The 22,891-nt window shown below is 35.5% G+C and overlaps 1 protein-coding gene across 1 annotated transcript in view; it reads left to right on the top strand.

The window, feature by feature from the left end:
• The first annotated feature begins 2,098 nt into the window (after window positions 1-2,098).
• crc (bZIP transcription factor crc) overlaps window positions 2,099-22,891 on the top strand; it is a 100,331-nt gene continuing 79,538 nt past the window's right edge. The window contains exons 1-3 of the mRNA XM_089633467.1: window positions 2,099-2,308; window positions 3,322-3,493; window positions 13,236-13,369. Of these exons, the coding sequence (XP_089489593.1) occupies window positions 13,255-13,369 (115 nt within the window). The 5' untranslated portion in view covers window positions 2,099-2,308; window positions 3,322-3,493; window positions 13,236-13,254. The remainder of the gene's footprint in view (window positions 2,309-3,321; window positions 3,494-13,235; window positions 13,370-22,891) is intronic.

Here is a 22,891-nt window from a genome sequence, read left to right on the forward strand (position 1 = left end):
AGTAAAACAAACTAATATTATTTAATTTAGCTAGATTCCGTCGCCCCTTTAGATATCCTTAACGCCCCCTATTTTTCTTTTAGACTTTCTACTGCCCCCCTGAAAGCCTCCAGTGCCCACAAGGGGGCGTTATCGCCCACTTTGAAAAATACTGCTCTAGACTGCTAGACTTCTAGACTGCTCCAACCGACAATATTTTTTTTTAATTAAAAATATAAGTTGGCGGTAATGGTATAGTTGCAAAAGTGTGATATTTTACAACTTCACCCCTCCCGATTGACTTCACCTCATTTTACCTAACCCAAGAGTCTTCTCCAGTTGATACCTAATAGTATGACTGATTTTCGTTTCACTTGTGATACCTATTTATTTATCTGTGATTCGGAATTTTTTATTATTATGTTTTAAAATAATTATTTTTCGATTTATTACACGTTTTGTGTCACAAGGGTACCACAGTGATAATAACAATGTCCACAGTGGCACACCAAGAATTATAATATTTAAAAAAAATATGATTTTGCACAAAAACGGCGCTATACAAATCATCCAAATATTATTATCATTATATTACAGCTCGAACTCAAGCCTTTATTACAAAAATGGCATCATAATTTGAATTCCTTCTTTATTAATTAAACCTGCGTAGTTTGTGAGAAAAAGTAAAAAAAAAAGCACAGAAGTTTTTCCAAGAAGAAGTGTAGGTATCATTTGATGCGTGTGTAATGCGTGCAGTGGTTTTTAATTACTTTAACTGGTAGGTAGGTACTGGCTCGAGAACGGTGCATTATGGGAGTTATTGTGTAATTCATGAACAATATTTTTCTCACGATTATTACGGACTGCACCTCGCGGCAGGAAAATTACAGAAACGGACTGCGCATTGCGAGAATCAAAGAATTTTCTTCTGTGCCCAATGCTTTTCACTAGTCATTGTATTTGAAGAAGTCAAGTTTGCTATTCAAAATCCAACTTTGTCTGAAAAACGCGTGCAAAGTGACAAATCAAGACTAAATAAAAATATCAAATTATGCCGGAGAAAACTTACTGATATGAAATATTGTTAATTTATTAAAAATCTTGTCAGATTATTAATTTCCCTGTTTAAAACGGGACTGTGGGTCTATATCGAATGAATCGACAAATTTCATAACAAACTTTCATTAAAGCACAAATATGTTACGAGGAAGTCGGAACACGTATTCTTAAAAATAATAATATTTTCGCATCTCGTCAATTATCTTTATTCGGACAAGGCCACCTGAACTAACACGTGGTCAGATATATTTTGAATGACTAATATTTTATTAGGAAATAGTCATGCGGCCATATTTTTAACAGTATCTAGTATCGATTAAAAGAATCCGTACGCACTCATTTTTATCCGTGAACCAGTGGCAATATCGGTGCAATAAAAAGTAATGATAATGTGATAAATTCTGTTTCCAATTTCGCAGTTCAGACATAACCTTCGAATCAACCAGAAGAATGTATTCGTACTTCCTTTTCAATTAATAATTCACCCACCAAGACAAGATCCTGGGGGCGCCACTGAGTCTCTTTCCATACAGTGGGTATCCTGCTTGTATCTTGTTACTTTCCTTAGCCCTTGGGTAGGTACCTACTTAAGGGCTTAGGGCCGACGGTCAAATAATACTAGGTTGTATTATTTTATTCAACACGTATCGGAACCCGATTGGTTCACGTGGGGAACAATGCGGAAAACCATGGAAAACAATAAAGTTATTCATAGTCCTTTTTTACATAGCTGTTTTGTATACATGTATGTATACACATGAGAGATATGTAGGAATATTATAGGTACCTAGTACAAAAAGTGATGATGTTTGTAATGACGTCACGCATTTCCACGAACTGATTGTGAAATTCTGCCTGAGAGCACGTGCAAGTCTCGCCGCAAAGTGGAATAAATCAGTTATTTCTGATCATATATGAACATTATAATATTTAAGCTTACTGTAGACAAAATAATTGAGATATTGCAGATTGCAACCATCACGAATAAACATAACAAGTTTTATTATGGCCTAATTTAAAAATGTTTCGGAATTCGAAAGTAACCTATAATTATGCCGTCTCTTTCTAGCGCTATGGAAATGTCGCCGAATGGTTGAGACAGCGATATGCGACAGCGGTCGGCCGATTCCAATTTTGCTCACTCCTTTTCCATGACACTTACAAAGAACATCAATTATTTTATACCTCTTGTGCCACCGCGGTAAAAATGGGTTACTAGTTGCGTTTTTTTCCGCAGACGCAAGTCTGCTAAACAATCACTAATCATGGAGTAAGTACAACCTATTTTCTATAATCAATTCGGTATATTTCTCGAGATATTTAGATTTTAAGTTCAGAGTTCGTGTCCCCATATTGGAATACCAGATGGATGACGCAAGGAAAATTTCATTCAAATTATATAAAATCAGTGTTAATATAGTCAAAATATTGCTTTACAATTTTTTAATGCGGGAAAAAGTGCTTTTTGTGTTTCGTTTTATCTATTTTGAAATGCATCCAAGATGTGTCACTTTTGTGTTCAAAATGGCGGCCATTTTTGTTTACTTCGTAGACTTGGAATGTTATACAAAATTTGACATAAACATAAACCCTGAAACGGCTGTCACAATAATACATTTTAAAATATTTGCAGAACATAATTAATAACATTTGTTTTACTTTAAATTTTAAAAGAAATTCAATGGAATCTTACAAAAATACAATATTGCATAATAAGCATGTCTCTAAAGAGCGGCAAAATGTAATTTTTTTAAAATTTCCAGCAAAGTATTTTTTGTAGTCAATGATTTTATTTTTTTGTTATGTGAAAACCGCACAAGAGTCCAACTGCTCCCAACCGTCTGGAGCCAGTGAGACTATGGCATCCCTAATTGAGGCATGTTTTGAGGCTGAAGGTAGTGGGGAAGGAAGGAGATGGTGAAGTACCTGGCAGTATTCAGATCTGGTCACCACACACGGCTAAAGCCATTTCAACCAATGTTTCAATTCTTAATGGTGGTCTTACACCAGGGCGTTACTGAGAGTATCTTCCACTCTGGAACGCGCCGTAAATACTAATATATTTGGGCACATCGGAATTTGAACACGCTACACCCGGATTGCTTGTCGAGAATCTTACCCCTCGACCACGGAGGCCCTATTACAACCATAGTATTAATTAAATTCATCTAAGTACCTATGTAAATTTATTCAATTCCACTAGATTTTTTTTCTTGTTAGGTACGGTGTTATAATATTGCTTTATTTGTTTGCAAAATTGACTAATTTTGATTTTCTTTTCAGAGCCATCATGGCGTTTTTAGCAAACCTTTTAGTCGTTACGACTCAAATATCATCTTTATATCAAGACATCATCATCATTCGACCTTCTCCTGAAGCATCAGCAGTATCCTCATCTACTACATCATTATTATTATCGGATAAACTACCTACGATCTATCTTTCATCTATCAAGGTAAGTTGAACTACAATCATTATTTTATATAACAAATACATGCCCCGGGTGTAACGGTCTCTCTGGGACAGGAGTCCTGGTTGGGACGGAACAATTGTATCGATTATATTATTGCATTTGATGAAAGGAGAAATCAATGACATTACAATTCATCTAGATCCGTTATTGCCTCAAAAATTTAAGACCAAATGTGGTGATTAAGAAAAACTCTTCTGTTTCCAGTAAATTTTGAATTCAAACATTGTTCATACATGATAATGATAGAAATGCAAAGAATGTGAATGTAAAAACGAAATATTTATTTATTTATTGCATCTCACTCACTCACACGTAAAATAAGTTTTATCTCATAAAATCAATCGTGACCGGATAACTCATCAAAATGACAATTCAACACACCTATAAAAAGTGATGTAAAGTTATGAAAAGTGATGAAACAAAAACTAGTTTAAATAGTTCATGTAATCTATTTAACCTAGTTTTGTTCATCATCGTTGAAGTACAGAAAGCGCTCCAGCAGACTGGGAATCCTACCAAACATAAGCACATAATATATCCGACATTCTAAATGTTAAATAGAAGAGTGTTTTTTTACTTTGTAGAAAAGTGAAGGAAAAAAAAAACAAAACATAGGCACCTATTATTTTATAGTGTTCTGTTTTATCCGGTTACAGTATGAAGCGATGCGTGACAGTAGATAATGAAGCAAGGAGTCTGTGCAAGACAGAGTCTATCCTCTCTGCGAATGGAATTTTCAGTAAAATGGAAAGAGGGTTAGTTAGTTTGTAACGACCATGTGACTGACCTCTATTACGAAAGACAAGAGATGAAACAAAAACTATATGTAATCTATTTAACCTAGGTTTTGTTTCATCACTTTTCATAACTTTATAGCACTTTTTATAAGTGTATTGAATTGTCATTTTGAGGATTTATCATGGAACCGAAGCAAACATACATAGAGTAATCACAAACATAAAGTAATACTACGTACAAACACAAAATATTTCAAAAAGAAAGAAAAAATATGTATCAAATGGTTAATTTGACAGTGTATTGTAACAAATGTACAGCAAATATAATTATGCTAAAGATATACTATTGAAACTATTCAAAAATACTGAATCCTCTACAATACTGGGTATTCATTAAGCAAGGTCAAATCACGCTGACATAAAAAAATATTCCAGGTCATAAAACGACTTTCGGACAAATTATATTTATTTTGCGACGATACTCCACAACATCCTTCTCCCTGATATAAACCGAATAGAAATTTTGAATGATTACAAATCAAGAATAAAAATCTAGCCGAAAGAGATTAATGAAAAAAACATTAAAAATGACATAAAAAACTGAAAACTAATAAAACAGAAATCAATACCTTTAGTCCGCCTCAGCAGAGGTCACCCTAGTGAGGAGGACTAAGAAATACAATTCACTATACATATATTGAATATCATATTTTGTATGTACAATCAGAGGCGGATTTGCCCTTAGGCCCATGTAGGCCCGGGCCTAGGGCGGCCAGATATTAGGGGCGGCCAATCGTGACAAAAAAGTCACAGATGATAACAAGAAATTACTTCCTAAGTACCTAAATATTCTACGTACGAAATAGCGATATGCAAGAGCGTGTTCACACACAGCACACAGCGCGCCCCCACGCCCCGCAGCCGCCCTCGCCACACCTATCATGCTCCGTCGCTCGCCCGCTCGCGTATTTCCAATCCTTAGCCCAGCTACACTACTCGCGAAGTTGATCGAATACGATAGTGTGGGCACGAACTTCACTTCGCTTCGGGCAACTTCGCTTCGCTTCGCTTCGCCCGACTTCCGATTGTTGTCGGTAAATGCGCCCGAGTCAAAGGACTCGAAGCGAGTTGGACTGAGTTACTCGCGAAGTTGCACGAGTGTGTGGGCACGCACTTCGAACTTCGGCTAACTTCGTCGAGGACTTCGTCGAAGCGTCGAAGCGAGTAGTGTAGCTGACACTCTACCGTGATTCAGTTGCGCTAGTGACTGAACCGCGTTAGGTATTGTTATGCATAATAGCGTGTTCACACACAGAGCTATAATATGCGTGGGATGGCGTATTTCAGCATATCGCTCGCCATACTTTCCAATTTGGAATGTACGGCGAATGATATGCCGAAATACGCCATCCCACGCATATTATAGCTCTGTGTGAACACGCTCTTAATCACCTTACAAAAGCTATAATAAATAAATAAATCAGAGATTATAAAATAATACAATAATAAGATGTTATTTATGCCAATTATGAACTTTCCACTGATGATAGTGAATAATAAAGTGTGACATTATAAAGGTATTTTCTTAAAAAAAAAAATATATATATATATTTTTAGTTAAAATCTATGAAAAAGGGGGGGGGTGGAGGAACGTACGAATAGGATTAAGAGGCAAAGGATTTTTATTTCTTTTTAGCATTGTTCTAAAGTAGCCTACGGAGTTCGGATTTGTGACATCTATGGTCAAAATAGATAAAGCATTGCAATAGCTTCGTGTTAAAATAAACGGCTGGCCCAGAAAATGTTTTAAATAATTACAATAAATATTTTACGAATGGTAGGAAATGTGGTCCATTTTTGGACCGAAATCAATCGCAGAAAAATAAAAGTGGTCCGTTGTCCATTTTTCGACCGAAATCGTTCCAGAGGAACAAACCCGCGTAGGGATTGGAAATACGCACCCGCTCGCGACAGGCGACAGCAGTCAGTGCCGGCAGTGGTCAGTATGCCAGTGTGCGTACAGCAATTGCAGCGAGTTGACGAGCGTTTTTCTAATTTCTTAAAGGTATTCGCGACGCGACGTGTATGTACTGCAATATTAACAAAAATCAAAATATTTTACAGGACGTGGACGATACCTCACGTAAAAAGTGTTATTTCGCATAATTAGATATGAATGGAAAGAAAAGGTTAAGTGGGGCTGAGTATCGCATCCTATGTCGTCTTAGGTGATGCTGTGTGGAGGGTCTTTTTAAGGAAGGGAAGGATAGGAAGTTCTGAAAAGGAAAATGTATGAGGGGTGGGTAGGAATCTGGGGATTAGTGCGTCCAGGAGTGACATACGTATGAATACATCCCTCCAACTGCGGTGCAAGGCGATGGGTCAAGATAGTCCGGCTGGAAAGGTCAAAAGGCCTCCCTCACCCAGTCTCTCTCGATCCGGCCCGCCACGCAGCAGGTGGGCAGACGTATCCGCCGCCAAGACCTGGACAAATCTCACCCCATGAACCATAAATGATAATGGCAGGAAAATTAAAACGGTTTTGACCCTAGGAACTTACTAAAAAGTTTGGATACTCCTGGTCAATATGATGGGTACTGAGAAAGGGGCGGCTACATGGTCTGGGGCCTAGGGCGGCCAAGACTGCAAATCCGCCTCTGTGTACAATGTTTGAATAGTCGCTATAATAAAAAAAAAATTTTTTTTTAAAAAACACCAACATTTTGAACCATAATTATTAATCATTATTCCCAAGAAGAAATTAAGTAGATAATAAAGTCAGCTAGGGTGATATTCAGTTTTTAGCAAATGGGACTTATATAAAATCTTATTATTAAAGAAAGGACAAAGATGAGAAGATTTTAAGACAATTCTCTGTCAATACAAAGAGATATAAGACCGGGGAGCGTTTAAATACTTCAAAGTCTTGGCAATTACTACATACTTCATCGGGGGTGTGATTGAGATGAGAAGATACGCTTACTCGCTTACACTAAGATGATGTATGAGACAACCTACTGCCAGTAGGTTGTCCTTCTTATATTTATGTGCTGCTAAATTCGCTATCTCACTTTGTCTAATGGTGCTGAAAATTTCCAGGAAACAATTTAAATAATTGTATTATTTATGATTTACAATAATATATAATTTGCGAATGAAATGTTATTCCTTGGATTTTTCTAGTGTTTGCCATGTAATGAAAACACTTTTGATACAATGTGCTAAATGTCCTTGTGTGTGATGGACACAAGGACATTTTAGACCTTCTTTTGCAATTTAGTTAGAGATAGCACAGAACCTTTCGCGTCATGACAGTTTAGTTCTAAAACCACTAAATCGAAAATATGGCGATTAGCGAATGATTCGCTTGCCACTTTAGAGATCTCTACAACATTTCTATAGTTTGTAATGTCATTGGTAGAAACAGTTCATTTGAGTTGATGAAAGCAAGGGTTTGTCCTAGAAAGACGGCTTGAACAAGTGAATCGAGAGTCAGTTCATATCACAACAGAAGAGATTCAAATGATTGAAATAGCATTTCGTTTCAACTAAATTACTACAAGAAACAACTGTTTACGCCGGGGGAGATGGAAAAATATTAATTTAAATTCATAATTGGTAAAAACCTTTTTTGTGGAATTTGTCGTTAGAGTTGACGCCTTGTTAAATCTTGCCGGTATAATGTATCATTTGCCAGAATTGGTACAATAGTATGACATTATCTCTATATTGATAAAATGTATCAAAATGAAAGGTGGTGGCGTTAGTTTATCTATTCGTCAGCTATGGGAAATGGTTTTAGGAAGTAATTTGAACAAAATTGTAATTTAATTGCATGTTTTTGCGTTTTCCCTGGTGTTAATAGTTACGGTAAATATCCAGATACGCTGGACGTCCTTGAAAAACACTTAGTATCAGTTCAATATTAAGATGAAGAGCATATATTTCAGTCATCGGAGAAGCAAAATATTGCATTTTAATGGCTATTTCACTGAAATTAAAATGGACAAATTCGTTGTATTCACTTGGCGGCCATCTTTTACTATTGATGTGACTAATATGAAAACCTAAAATAGGTTCTTAGTTTGGGTTTAATTAAAAGCAGAACTAACCTATCATCATATGGCGTGAACAAAAGGCGTTAAATTTTCTGTATGTAAATTTGAACAAAATAGCTATTTAAATGCAATATTTTGCTTCTCTAGAAACTGAAATAAACGCTCCTCATTATTATTAAATTGATTCAAAGTGTTTTAAAAATGATTTGTGTGTATTAAGGATATCCAGCTTATCTGGTTACCATGGTTGCTTTATGTAGTAATTAAGTTGAAAAGAAGTGTTCTTTCAAGAATTAGTATGTATTAGGATGTAAGCAGAGTATGGAAATTTTGCGTAGAATGTATGAATATGATTGAAGCAAGGTGGTTATGCCAAAACAGAGCTGTGTGGCAGTTCGTACTCTCTGCCCACCCCTGTGGAGAAATGCCTTGATTATCAGTGTACCCACATTGTTCTATGTGCATTGATGACTTTGATGCTATTCAAATGACATTGTGTGCAATTAATTAACATTATGATGAATCATCAGAGCAAAAGAAAAACATTGCTTTTTAATTTAATGTGTCTGAAAAATTGAACCAGTGGGCACAATTAAGTTTAAGGCGATCCAATACCAAGTAATGCAAAATCAGATGTTTTTGCTTTGAAAATTTGATTGCTTAGAAATACTACAGATGCTTTAATTAAATACTGCAAGTAGAACGCATCTTGGCCTTGTCAGTAAACAATCATTTTTTTGATGATACCTTTAATAATCCTAGAAAAAAATAAAGTATCAGGCCTAAAAAAAACCCGTCTACTTCAAAATATCCCATTTACAAACCCATTTTCGGATATTTTTTTTATTGTGTAATGTGGGAAATTCATTTTTTTATTCGATTATCGGAGGAAATTTTCTTAAATGTACCAGAACTTTACAAAATAAAACAAAATATGCATTTTCGCATTGTTTATTTTTACACGAATATTGATCAATATTCGGGGAGGTAAACATTGAATTTGCCATTGTGAAATAACCTGTATGCCGTCTACGTAAGGGTTTCACGCTTTTGTATTTAGTTACCGCCCAGCGCTGGCGGTATGAAGACGTTCTTTATCTTAGTGCCGCTCTGTTCTGTGAAATTTTTTCAACTAAAATCAGTTTACGTGTAATCGTTTTTTTTTAAATTCCTAGTTTTATACAATGGGGAGGAAAGATAATAAAAAACTGGGTACGCTCAGTGGCCTAAAAAAAATAAAAAAAAACCTGCTGGAATATTTGGGTTAGTTCAAATAATTTTTTTCATAATTACCTAGAAACAATAACGCAAGAAATATTTGTTTATTTTATGTTATTATGTTTTGAAATCAAACAGATATACATAAAGAATAATAACAAATATACATTGCAAAATGAACGCACAATAAAATAAGTTACAATTTAAATATAGAAAAAAAATATTATAAATCGGTCATCATCGATTATCGAACACGATTAGACTATTAGGTAAGATATTTTCATGGAGTAGGAATTAATTTTTATTTTTTCAATGCATGCAATGTCTTTTGTAATGTAATTTATCTAAATGTTTTTTACAGGCCTCTTCGTAATCTTTCCGAAAAACAATTAAAAAATACTGCTGTTTCAATAATTCCTAACTATAATTAGGTATTGTAATTTATTTAATTTTGTCGATTTATATGATAATACTATTTGACAAACAACCATGCAATAATTTCTTTGCCAAGAAGTAAAGAGTGTAAAGTGTAAAACCAATTTCAAATTTCGCGCGCTTTTGCGTACCGAAGCGACGCACAGTGGTAAAATTTAACGAAAAATCGGGACGTATTTGGTCTTAAAAGGTTCCAAGGGTTAAGTTTATTACTAGGATTGTTATAAAGTGGTCATTTATTGTCAATTCATGCATTACATATTGCTTGTGTTTTATATGTTTATTACTAGGATTGTTAAAAAGTGGTCAGTTATTGTCAGTTCACGCATTACAGATTGCTTGTGTTTTATGTTTTATTCTAAATGGTCAATGCAGGTTTTGGAATTGTTCATTTTTCGAGTGCGTTCATTTATAAGGCTTAAAAAAAGACCATGAGAGTCCTTAGATATTTTTTTAGGTATCACAATTATCCAGAATAATGATGTAAATCTCCAATAAGACAAACTTTTGATCGATAGATTGATACCATAGTTGATTCCTTTCCAAATAAAATTTTGAGACAATTGGCATTTATTATTGCGATTTACTTCACCTCGGCTTTTATTTCATTCTTATGTTTATAATTTGTCTTTGGTAGCATTTGGTTTATTTCAAATTAAATTTGAGTAAGTATTTCATCCAACAAATTTCCAGGCTTGGAGATTTTTAGTTTATTAAGTTAAAACACGGCTTTGCTCCATTCCGTCCATTACTATTTTTTTTTTATGCATTAAAGATTGATTTAATCCTATTACAATACACGTATTTATTATTATTTGAATGTTAACAAAATGTTTGCATTAATGAACACTTCTCCTCCAACCAAAGCTAATGATTCTAATTCTGTATTGTAAAACATTACTGTGATGTTAATGGAATGTTATTCCTATTATGTTGGTATATATAACCTACCTTATATATTTGGACCAATCTAAAAAATTACTTAATATAAATGATTTAAAAATTGTTACATAATTTTATTACACAAACTGTACAAATTTTAAGTACATTTCTCTCTTCAAGACCCGCATTAATATACCCTTCCTTCAACCTCTTCCTTAATCCGCCCCGCAACCCTGCCCAACCAGTGGAGATATAAATATATATATATTTTTTATAAATATATATGTACAGACAGAGGCGCTCTTGTGAGATGTCACATAAAAAAATCGAAAGAGTTTAAAAAGAGTTTTTTGTGCCTTCTGTAAAATTTGATAAACGGAAGAGTTGTGCATTATGCCGATATTATATTATACCGGATTTTTGACAAATTTTACCAGTGTGCGTTTATGGGCGTAATTGGGTAGATATAAATCTGGCGTTCGGCTTTCTCTGATTGGTTCTCAAGTTTTCTTTAACCTACCCCAATAGGCCGCGCCCCTTCCGAATTCGAAGGTCACGTGGAATATGAGATCGCCTTAATTGTTTACCTTCTGTTGGATGAGCTAATTAAGTATATACACGGTGTCCGGAAACTCGCAGTACAAGCGGGAAACTGGAGAATCTACACCACATGGGGAACCCAAAAAAACATAAAGTTTTTTGATTTGAGAATTTTCAAAAAAAAAAAACAAAAAACCAAAAAAAAATATTTTTCGGCTATTTTAGGGTTAAAGTTTTTTCTGGTGTTTAGGGTTGAATAACAGATGTTTTAACCCTGCAGAGCAGAAATATTTTATGATTACACCGGGTTAAATGAAGGGTGATTTCAAAATAATGCTTCAAATCCGAGTTTCTTCATTTGTTTTACTTTCAAATAGTTTTAATTAGTTGGGTACTTTGATCTTCAGTAATAATTTATAAGAATTTGATTAAAAAAAAAAAAAAAAAATCAACTTCAAACTCGATTTACTCGATAACGAAAGCTCAAATAAAAAAAAAATATACTACAAAATCGACTCCAAATGTGATGTAGATTCACCAGTTTCCCGCTTGTACTACGAGTTTCCGGACACCCTGTATAACATTTACAAGCTTGTCTAGGGTCATCCAATTAAAAAAAAGATTAAAAAATGAACTTTTCAAATCAATATTAATTGTAAAGCTACCAAAAAATATATTGCTTGTGACAAATTTGCTGAAAAACAAGTAACAAAAATACTTAATGTATTTTCTAAAGTTTTAGGCCATTCGTGCACGGAGATACTAGTGACTAGAGTTTTGTGCGTGTAACATACGCGACAGTCATGAGTATCCGCTGTACTATTTTGCTAGTGTTCAAACATGGTTTGAATGTTAAATTTGTTCTGGAGATGTGAATATATCCTTGTTTATATAACTATTCTTTACCGGAATGGGTTAGAAAGGATTTAGCGGAGAAGGCGTGGACTGAGGTTGGAAAGAAAAGTCAATTTGACATCGTTCCCATGTAGTTCCTTGGTGGCAACGAATACCCTACAGTTAACATTTATTTCGTTGTATGGGTTAACCCAAAATCTTATTTTATGCTTGTAAATTTGAAGAAGAGCAATATTACTGTCTTCGTCGCTAGAGTCACTTGACATGGTATTAATTCTATGGCTGCACTTGAAAAAATGCTCAAGTTCAGTATAATCTGGGTAGCACCGTGTACGGAAAGCAGTTTTAAAGAGTAGCATGTCGGTAGGCTACTACTACGGTAGGCTACTACTACGGTAGGTTGCGTCACTGTCATGTAGTTTGTAAGTATCTCTGTGTATGAAGAGCCTTACCTTAATCTCTAAGTATGAAACCCATAAAGGTATACCACAGATGGCTCTGTTGTAACCTTTCCCTTTTTCTCATGAAAGACAACATGTCTCAGAAAAAGAGGTTACATTTCAGCTTCTCAACAACCTATTCAACCAGACACCTTTTTCCTCCCAACCCTGTACAACCAGCTTCACACGAGCAAGACTTTTTCTCTAAAAAATTGGGACAGAAAATAAATCTGTTGGAAACGGAACCGGTGTCTATCGAACGTGCGGGAGCTGCTTATGTGGGGTACCTTCAGGCGCATGCGTATCAACCAATAAGTCGCCCAGCGCTATTGGATCATAACTAAGAGCTTTACGAGTGTGGCCCTATGTCACCGAAACAAGCGGACACCAAGTGAGGGAGCCTCTATGGAGCACTATATATTTTGTTTGGTGTCCCAACTGGTATGTCCCGGTGAAATAGCGCCCTAAATGAGCTCATAACTGAGCGATGATCTTCTCCATCTTCTGCTTTACTTTAACTGTGTGAATTGTATCAATAATGTGTGATGACTTATTCCAGGGAATAACAACAGCCTGCGATGAGTTCTTCAAACAACGGCTCGCAGTGGTCCGCCAAGGCGGAGCCACTGTCCCCCTTCTCCTATGATGACAACTACTGGCTACACGACGATGACTTGGCTCTCAATAATCAAGGTAGGCATCCATAACACACATACTCCTCTGTTGAACACAAGGTATTCATAGCATATAGAGACATACTATTTACAACCACTAACTTAACGGCATTCACCGAATTCTTACAAGATAATATGGATCAGCGTATACAGGTAGATGCAATATATACAGATTATAGTAAAGCTTTTGATTTAGTTATTCATGATATCTTGCTGAGAAAATTTTTACAAATCGGTGTACACGGAGACCTCCTCAGATGGCTCTCGTCCTATATTGCAAACCGTAGCCAAGCAGTAGTCGTCGGTGGCTATAAATCGAACTGGGAAACCGTGCCGTCGGGAGTACCCCAGGGGTCATTATTGGGACCATTACTCTTTAATATATATATTAATGACATTGGGAAATGTTTTCACCACTCCAGAACTTTATTATACGCAGATGACATGAAAATATTCTCCCCTGTCACGTGTATCAATGAGTGTACCCGCGTGCAAGAAGATCTAAATCGCCTAAATATTTATTGTGCAGAACACAACCTGCAAATAAATGTAAAAAAATGTGGCACCATCAGCTTCACCCGAAATAAAAATCCCATTTCTTTTAATTACTCCCTTAACGGCACAATACTGAGCAAAATGACAGAGGCTAAGGATCTGGGAGTAGTGTTAGATCCGAAATTACTTTTTGAGCGCCATATCGAATCCATGGTTGCAAAAGCTTCCAAGGTACTTGGCTTTGTACTCATAACCTGCAAAAATTTAAAAAAAGTAAATACCATGAAAATGCTGTACTTTGCTTATGTACGCAGTTCTCTGGAGTACGCCTCTCAAGTATGGAATCCCATGTATAAGTCACACATAGAAAGGATTGAGAAAGTGCAATATCGTTTTCTACGATACCTTGATTTTCGGGCCTATCGTCCTCATCTGAGTCACGAGGAGTCAGCAGCGTTTTTCAGGATTTCGTCACTGGAAAGTCGTAGAAACTCCGCAGACGTACTATTTTTACAAAAAATTGCCACCTCTGTGATAGATTGCCCGGAATTACTTGAAAGAATTCAATTAAGAGTACCCATCAGACAAACCAGACAAAATCACACATTAAACATCCCTCAATGTAACACGAACTCAAAACAAAATGCTTTTATTCACCGTGCTTCATACAATTTTAATACTTCATACAGTGAATTAGACTTATTTAACTCAGCACCCCACAATTTCAAACCTAAAATCAATAAATAATTATATTATCATTTTTATTTTTTATTACGTACATGCTACACATTACACAGACTAGATCCATCCCATACCCCTCCCTTCACCATCCCATCCCTATAGGCTAATGTAACTTTTTTTATTACATAAATATTATATATTCACTAAATAATTAAAATACTTAAGTGAAAACCTATTATTGGTTAAATAATTAACACTTAATACACCATACTTTGTAATTATTATAACTGTTGGTTTTCCAAATAAAATAAAATAAAAAATACTCCTTTGTGGAACACCAGGGGCTTGATTCTCCATTGGCGATTAAGAATTAAGGATAACGAATGATTTTACATATTTGTAGATATTTAATATACGTACATATTTGAATGTCGTAGAGTTGAAGAGATGATTATATTGGGGGCGGGACCCTGTGATTATTGTGTATGTTTCTGATATCTTTTATACATTGAATTACTTTCTACATCTAGAGCTGATGAACCGGATAGGGGTGTTATGAACGGACACACAATGACTGCCAGCCAACGTACTAAGGCTTTGTTAAGCCTAAAACTCCTAGTCTTCATCTATCAAATTGGCGAAAGAATCGAGCCACTGACGAATGTATGTACTTTCGACGGCGATTGCGAGCGGCCTAGAATGGAGAATCGAGTCCCCGGCATTCATATGGAACATTAGGAATCCATACTCTTGTGGAGCACTAGGCATTCTTAGCACATAATACATAAACATAGGCACTCTTTTGTAAAACATTAGGCATTCATTGCACATAATACATATACATACTCCTTTGTGGAACACCAGGCATTCATAGTACATATCCATAGGCACTCTTTTGTGAAACATTAGGCATTCATAGTTTTCATTATCGTATCTGATTCCTCAAGGCTTTTGTATTTTTAGGAACTAGGAAAGAAATGTCATTGTCTGTTTTAAGAATAGAAATAGTCTTTCGTCTGTGTTTCTCTCTGTATCCTAGCAATTAATTCCAAACATCATTTGACTATGTACATACATATGTATATGTAGCAGTTTGGAATCAGGTGTTTCGATAATGTCCATCTACATGTGTTAATTAATTCTTAAGAATCAAAACAATAAAAGCTGTGTTATTTGCAAATAAAATTATTTTTACGGCTCCATCTACCACATGTAGACATCACTAATGCTGACCCGTACTTAATTAAACATCCAACATGAACTCTGATCATCCATGTTTCACACAAGCTACTAGATTGTCTAGTATTTTATTCTTGCTGGACATCTGTTGATGTTTAGTTTAAACATCTTTTGAAACAAGTGTGGTTATCTTGGTGTACTAAAATAAAACTCTCGATTTAATAATAAAATAATAATAATACTTGGATGACTTTTATAGCGCCGTTTTTGTGCAAAAACACCTCAAGGGCGATTTATTCAGTTGGAGCGTTTATTTAAGAATGCACAGATAGCAATTACTTCACAATAATAACGCATTTATTTTACGGGATAAATACGAGTAGGCACTATATTATTTAGCGTGGAATGCAGGCGATATCTAGGTCAAGGTTACGAGCGCGCTAGCTGGTTGACTGAATACTCCCTCCGTCGGGCCTATTTATATGTGGCGGTAGTAAGCACGAGACAACTCGCTCAGTCTGGTACTTCTGGTATTTTCGTTGGCGCTGAAATTATGCCTAGGCAACAGGCTAGAACCTTCTAGCTAATGCGCGTAATGTGCTAGTCCAACTCGCAACGTATTGTCTCAGGTAGTTCTAGACGTCAGTAGCCCGTAGACAGGAAGGTACGTAGGAACGCTTCGCATTGTCTGGAGTATTCCTGTTACGATGCTTTTTGTATATGCGAGACGTTCTAGATGAATCTCGTCGATCGCTACACAAGCATTTGAAAAAACTAATAACAGGTTAGGAAAACTGTGTCATCCATATTCAACACGCTATAACTTTAAAACTAGAGAAGGTAGTCAAAACTGCATGCGGACAAGAATTTTGATTTATTCAAGAAAAGGGCCAGCATAAAAACAACATGTCGCGACAGTTCCCAGGTTTTCACTGTGCATTGAAAGTTATATTGACACACACATGCCAATTGGCGGATGCGGAGTTTCTCGAAACATTTGAATTCCAACAATGTACAGTTAAATTGGCAGTTATCCTGTTAAACTCTGTTTTAAAACAACTCGTTATCTTTATGTTAAAATAATTTGTCTTTAAAGAGAAGTCTCAACACGAACACACAGTCATAATTTAACACATTTTGATCGGGCAGTTTTCGGCTGCTTACTAGTGCTGGTAACGGGTGATTTTTCGCGCTAACGTAGACCTCTAGAAAAATTGCGATAACTTCAAAAATATTTGTTTGATTTCAATAATTCTTTTTGCAAATTATTTATTTTATTTCATTTTATTTTATTATATTTAGAAATGTATTCTTCATCGTTAAACTAGTGCAGAATTTCACATAAAGTAGGAAAGTTTTGAAAAAAATAATATTTTTTTTACATAACATCCTTTATTTTACAAATTATACACAAAAATTATTTTTAAATGTAAAATAAAAATAATTATTGCATGGCTACAACCCTACAGACGCTATATAGCTAAAACTCAAGTATATTGGAACCCGTATTTTAACATGACCCGCGCTCCACTAACAATCTATCAAAAACGTATAAATACGTGATCCGCTCTCTAGCATTAATTTGCTAAAAACGTATTAATACGTGATCCGATTACAATGTGTTAATAATCGCAGAACATTTTTTTCTCTCACCATCTCATTTAATATTAAGGTCAAGCACATCAACGCTTCGTTTACGTACACACATTCTTCTGTTCATATTCATATTAGCTTGCTAAATATTTGCGAAATTTGTTGTAACACATCTGGTAAAATCACGTGAAATTCGCATGCTATATTTAATTCGCTCCATAACAGATCAGAACACTGACAAATCAAAACACTTTTGAAGTGAATAAGTAAGTGATAGATAATGGCTTTATATCACTTTTTAATAGTGTTCTGATTTGTCACTGTTCCGATCTGTCAATGAGCTAATTAACCCATTCATGACGAAGGTGCCATATGGACCTCGAAAAAGTGTTGGACCTCAATTAGTCACATCATGCCGATATATTAAAATGGCGATGCGAAATTCAGTTTTATGTAGTCTACAAGCATGTACGAATACGTTTGTCTTAGAGGGGCTCAGTTCGTTTGCATGTGCCGGCGTGGACAGACGTGTATAAACGGAGTTTGAAAAAAAGTGCAAATTTTTCAAAATGTCAAAGCGAGTGAAGTAAGTAATCCAATAAACTTATGTGTAGATTTGATTTTTTTTTTCCAAAACCGTTTATGATCCGTAAAGAATGAAATTTACTAACTATTTATAGACATATTGTTACAAAAATAATCCTTATTGTATCAAAGAGAGTACTTTGAATTGAAGGTTTTGATTTTTGGCTCCATATGGACCTTTCGGCAGATCTCACTATACATAAATTGTAATTTTTCGCAGATTTCATTGTTTTTTCGTGTTTTTTAGGGGTCTGACTGTTGAAGAAGTGATGTTACTGCTTGAAGAACAATCGGATACGAATTTGGAGGATGATGAGGTAGTGGATGTGGATGTGTATGTGGAGCCGCCAAATGAGAGTGATTTGTCCGGAGCAGATTCAGCTGATGAAGATGACGGTGGAATAATTGCCAATATTTCTCGAGCACAATTGTTTTCTAATTGCCAAATCGTAAATCGCCGTCGACACAAAAAGGGACAAGATACGCCCGATTATGATTCAGATCAAGAGAACCCTAATCTAGAGCATTTCGGAGACGAGCGTTTGGATTCAACTTTCAGTGACTTCGACATAAATTTATTCGACGCTTCAGCATCACACGGTCAAGCGTCTGCAAGCACTTCTTTCGAGCCTTCTTTGAAACGATGCCGTGTTAGTACTGGAGACAGAGTGAATGATCCCGCTGAACCACCTTATTGCATTCCAAAACGTATGCCTGGTCCGAAAACTATGTTTCGATGGAAGTCTAACGATGTGACGCCAATTGTTTCTAGCATATTTCCCGAAGGAAATTATACCGACGTAGCTGCTTTATCACCGGTGGAATTATTTGAACTAAATTTTGACAACGAAATGTACGAATTCATCGTTACAGAATCCAACAAATATCAGACCCTGAAAATAGTCATAAAGTATCACCTTTAACTGTCGGGGATATCAAAGCGTACATGGGTATACTTATAACATCGGGATTATGCCCGATTCCATCAACTCGATTGTTCTGGAGCAGCTCTCGCCCTTTCTACAGTAAGCAGATTGCGTCCACCATGTCTCGTGATAGATTTGAACAGATACACAAAATGATACACTTTGCTTCACCAAATCAGTTCAATAGTGCAGACCGGATGTGGAAGTTACGTCCATTTACAGATAGGCTTATTGAACGGTTTATGCGAAACTTCCACCCAGAAGAAAATTTAAGTTATGATGAATCGATGATTCCATACTATGGCCGCCATGGATGTAAGCAATACATAAAAGGCAAACCCATTCGATTCGGATATAAAGTGTGGAGCCTAAATACACCCTCCGGTTACTTGATCAATTTTGAGATCTACCAAGGCAGCAATCCCCGGATTCCAAAGGAGTATGGTGTTGTAGGCTTGAATGCTTCACCACTACTTATGTTGGTCGATCAATTGCCAGTGGAAAAGCGCGAATTGCCATATCACTTCTACTTTGATAATCTTTTTACGGGTATGCCATTGCTGTACTATTTGCATTTTTATGGATACAATGGCACAGGTACAATTCGAGACAATCGGATTCCCAGTTCATCTCCTATCCCCAAGAAGAAGGCAACAATGTCAAAATACAACAAAGGTGTGCTTTCTCGAGGACATACTGAAAGTGCGCAGACATCATTTGGCAAGACCCCCATCTACGTTACTCAATGGGTTGATAACGCTGTTTGTTCTGTAGCTTCAACAAAATACGGAAAGAATCCATTGGATCTAGCAAGCCGTTACTCACGGAAGGAGCATAAAAAGATCAGTATACAGAGGCCATATGCAATTCATCAATATAACACGAATATGGGCGGAACTGACAGAATGGACCAAAACGTTGCATGTTATCGCATTACTGTTCGCCAACAGAAATGGTGGTGGTCCATTTTTACCTGGGCCATTGATGTAACCATTCAGAATTGCTGGCTTCTGAAGCGCAAAGCCAGGGGCAATTTTAAATTGGGGCAGTTAGAATTCCGTGAAGAAATATCAAAGCATTACTGCGAGAAGTATTCTATCAAGAAATACTTCAAGGCACCCGACAAATTCACCAAAATAGGTCAAACGGCGATGCAGTATGATACCTCCGTCCCCCATTATCCTGGGCCAATACCGATAACTGAGACTAATAAGGGAGGAAAACTGTCTTGTGCATCTTGTAAAAGCAAGCAGCGCATCCGTTGCATCACATGTAAGGTCGGACTATGCGTGAAATGCTTCGAGGGCTATCACACTAAATAATGTTGTTGAAAATTACACTTTTTGAACAATAAAGATGAAAAAATGAAATTTCTGACTAGTTATTTGCCGAAAGATCCATATGGACCTCATCCTTCTCGAGGCTCCTGGGGGATGAGGAGACGATTTTTTCAAATTCCGAAAAAAACGTTCTTATTCTACTTTCAAAACCAACCACTCTGTGAATTTTCTGCGCGAAATTCGAAAAAAAAATAGTTCGTCATGAATGGGTTAAATATAGCCTGTGCGTCTCGTGTGATTTAAGTGTTTACAACACTGGCCCGATTAGCAGAAGATCACCTGTTATAAGTCCCAGTTGCATGAATTATCCTCCTTTTCTCAATTATCTTATTTTATTACCTGTTTCAATGCCAGAATTAACACAATGAAAATTAAATTTGAATCTCTTGCCATCTGTTGTAGTATTCTCGTAACTATGTTAGCATGGAATTGCACCAAAACTGCCCATCGGCATAGAGATTTCACAGTAATTTACAATTTGTTTATTTAGTTTACTATTCGGTACTCGAACCTACGCATAATGTCTATAAATATATTGGATAAGTTAGCCGAATTTTCTAGTATTTATTTCTTTATTTATTAACCTTTTCTATGCGTCATTAATTTGTATCACTTCGTTCACACGCGGGGCTATTTATCATCAATCTAATTTATGACTTTAAACAATAATCACGCATGGATTTTAAAATTTGTTTTAAAAAATACGTCGAATTATCTTTTCAAGTATAAATAAAAAATCCGCACATCAATGGGACTTGATAAAAATTCGAAGTATATATTCATAATGTAACTGATATGGTATGCCCGGGCGGCCATGTTAATATTTCAAGGATAACGATACACATGATTATAAACAAACCGGAGTAGAGCTCTTCAACTGTGGTGCGATGTAAGTGGTTGATTTATGGGTGCGATGTCGCGTTTGACTGGATACATGAAATATTGACACACTTAAAAAGGTTCATATAATAAAAAATAACTACACTTAAATTTACAAAAATAATGAAATAATTTTTCTGTTATTATGTCACCGTAAATATGTATCACTTAATATATTTTTTTATCGTGATTTTGAAACAGTTCTCAACGCATAACGGCAGAATCATGGCTTTCATGTATTTCAGCAGCTTCGCAATTATTATCGACGTCACTGTCACTAATTTCAAAATCTGAATCTATTTCTAAAGTAGCACCAAATATTTCTTCGTCATTAAGACCACGACCCCACATTTTGTATTTTGGCAATAAAAATACTTTCAAAAATTGATAAAAAGTCAAACTTGTACAACTTTACACTTGATTTTTCACTATAAAAAAGTTTTAACCACGTATCTTTATTTGAAAATAATCTAACACTGACGAAATTTTATATTTCTTCAATAGTTTGAATGAATGTATGTAACTGAACTTATTTTAAAATATGATAAATCAGATTAATGTACACTGTAATTAAAATAGTTCATATCCACGAAAAAGCAAACAATAATTCGATAAAACAATGTAATCTACACGGCGAGCGTCTCTGTTTGAGAATCTTATAAAATGCGCCTGCGCAATAACGTGTGTAAAGACGCGGGAAGAATTCAAACTGATTCATTTTTCGCTCTGAGTTGGAAGATCCCTTCAAATCTTTGTATCGATGATTAGGATACGTATTATGGATAAATATCGTAAGATGTCAGTAGTGCAAAGATGTGAGATTTTTTAGGAGTATAAGTTTTACTGTGCTCAAGCATGTTTCATACCCATAACGCCGAAGAAACTTTGCGTCGCACAGATGTGCCACCCGCGTACAGGGCATGTACAGTGCGTCGCAGGCGTGCGTCTCCCGCAGGGAAAGGGTTAATATATGTTATCTAATGGATAAGCTATCAAAATGATGGTTAAATACGTCTATATTTGAAATGTGTATTTTTTTTGTTTAAATTTTTTGACATCATGATTGTCCCTAAAATTGACAAATTTGTACAAAATACAGTTTATTTGGTAGTTTGGGAACATTTTACGCAATTAATGTCCAATCCATGAATTTATTTTATTTAACCACTCAGAACATTAGAACGTCAAAAGACGTAAATATGATAATAGCGGTCAAGACATTAGTACGTCTTTTCACGTAAACGCGCGAGATTTTACTAAAATCGATTTATTTCCATCACTAGTATACAGATTGCCATGATTTAAAAAACAGTATCGATAATGAATAACGCTACGCGTCTGCATTCAAGAATATCTATGGAATTTCGAGGTGCATTATCTAAGTCGATTGGACTTGTCATCTTGTTTGTTCATAATTTATTGCGTTTTTAAATAATTTATTAAAAATATTTTAGTTTGGACGGTTAATATTTTGAGGTGACTAATAGTTTTTAATTATATTTCTTCAATATATAAAGTGTTATTTCTTTATGATACTCAGAAAATAGTACATTTTTCACAGCTTTGAAATAATGGTCAGCGATTTTTACATATTTTTGACGTTTTCAGAAAATGTATATTTAGAAACGCAAATATTTACGTATAACAAAACAATACGATAGTGAATTTCATAATCTTTCCAAAACATTTTTTAGAATGAGGCTACGTTTCCCAAAACGTGAGTTATGAAGCTTTTAACAAAACTCGTGAATAACACAAAAATTTTCGCGTTTTGACAGTTCGCAAAGGAACACAAAGTAAATAAAAGTCCTTTTCTGAGAGGTTAAAAATAGACCAAACTAAGGACGGGTTGTTTCGGAGAAT

This window comes from Hesperophylax consimilis, chromosome 7 (assembly GCF_061612785.1).
Source record: "Hesperophylax consimilis isolate HC1 chromosome 7, BYU_Hcon_1.0, whole genome shotgun sequence".
In the NCBI taxonomy this organism is placed as follows: Eukaryota; Metazoa; Arthropoda; class Insecta; order Trichoptera; family Limnephilidae; genus Hesperophylax; species Hesperophylax consimilis.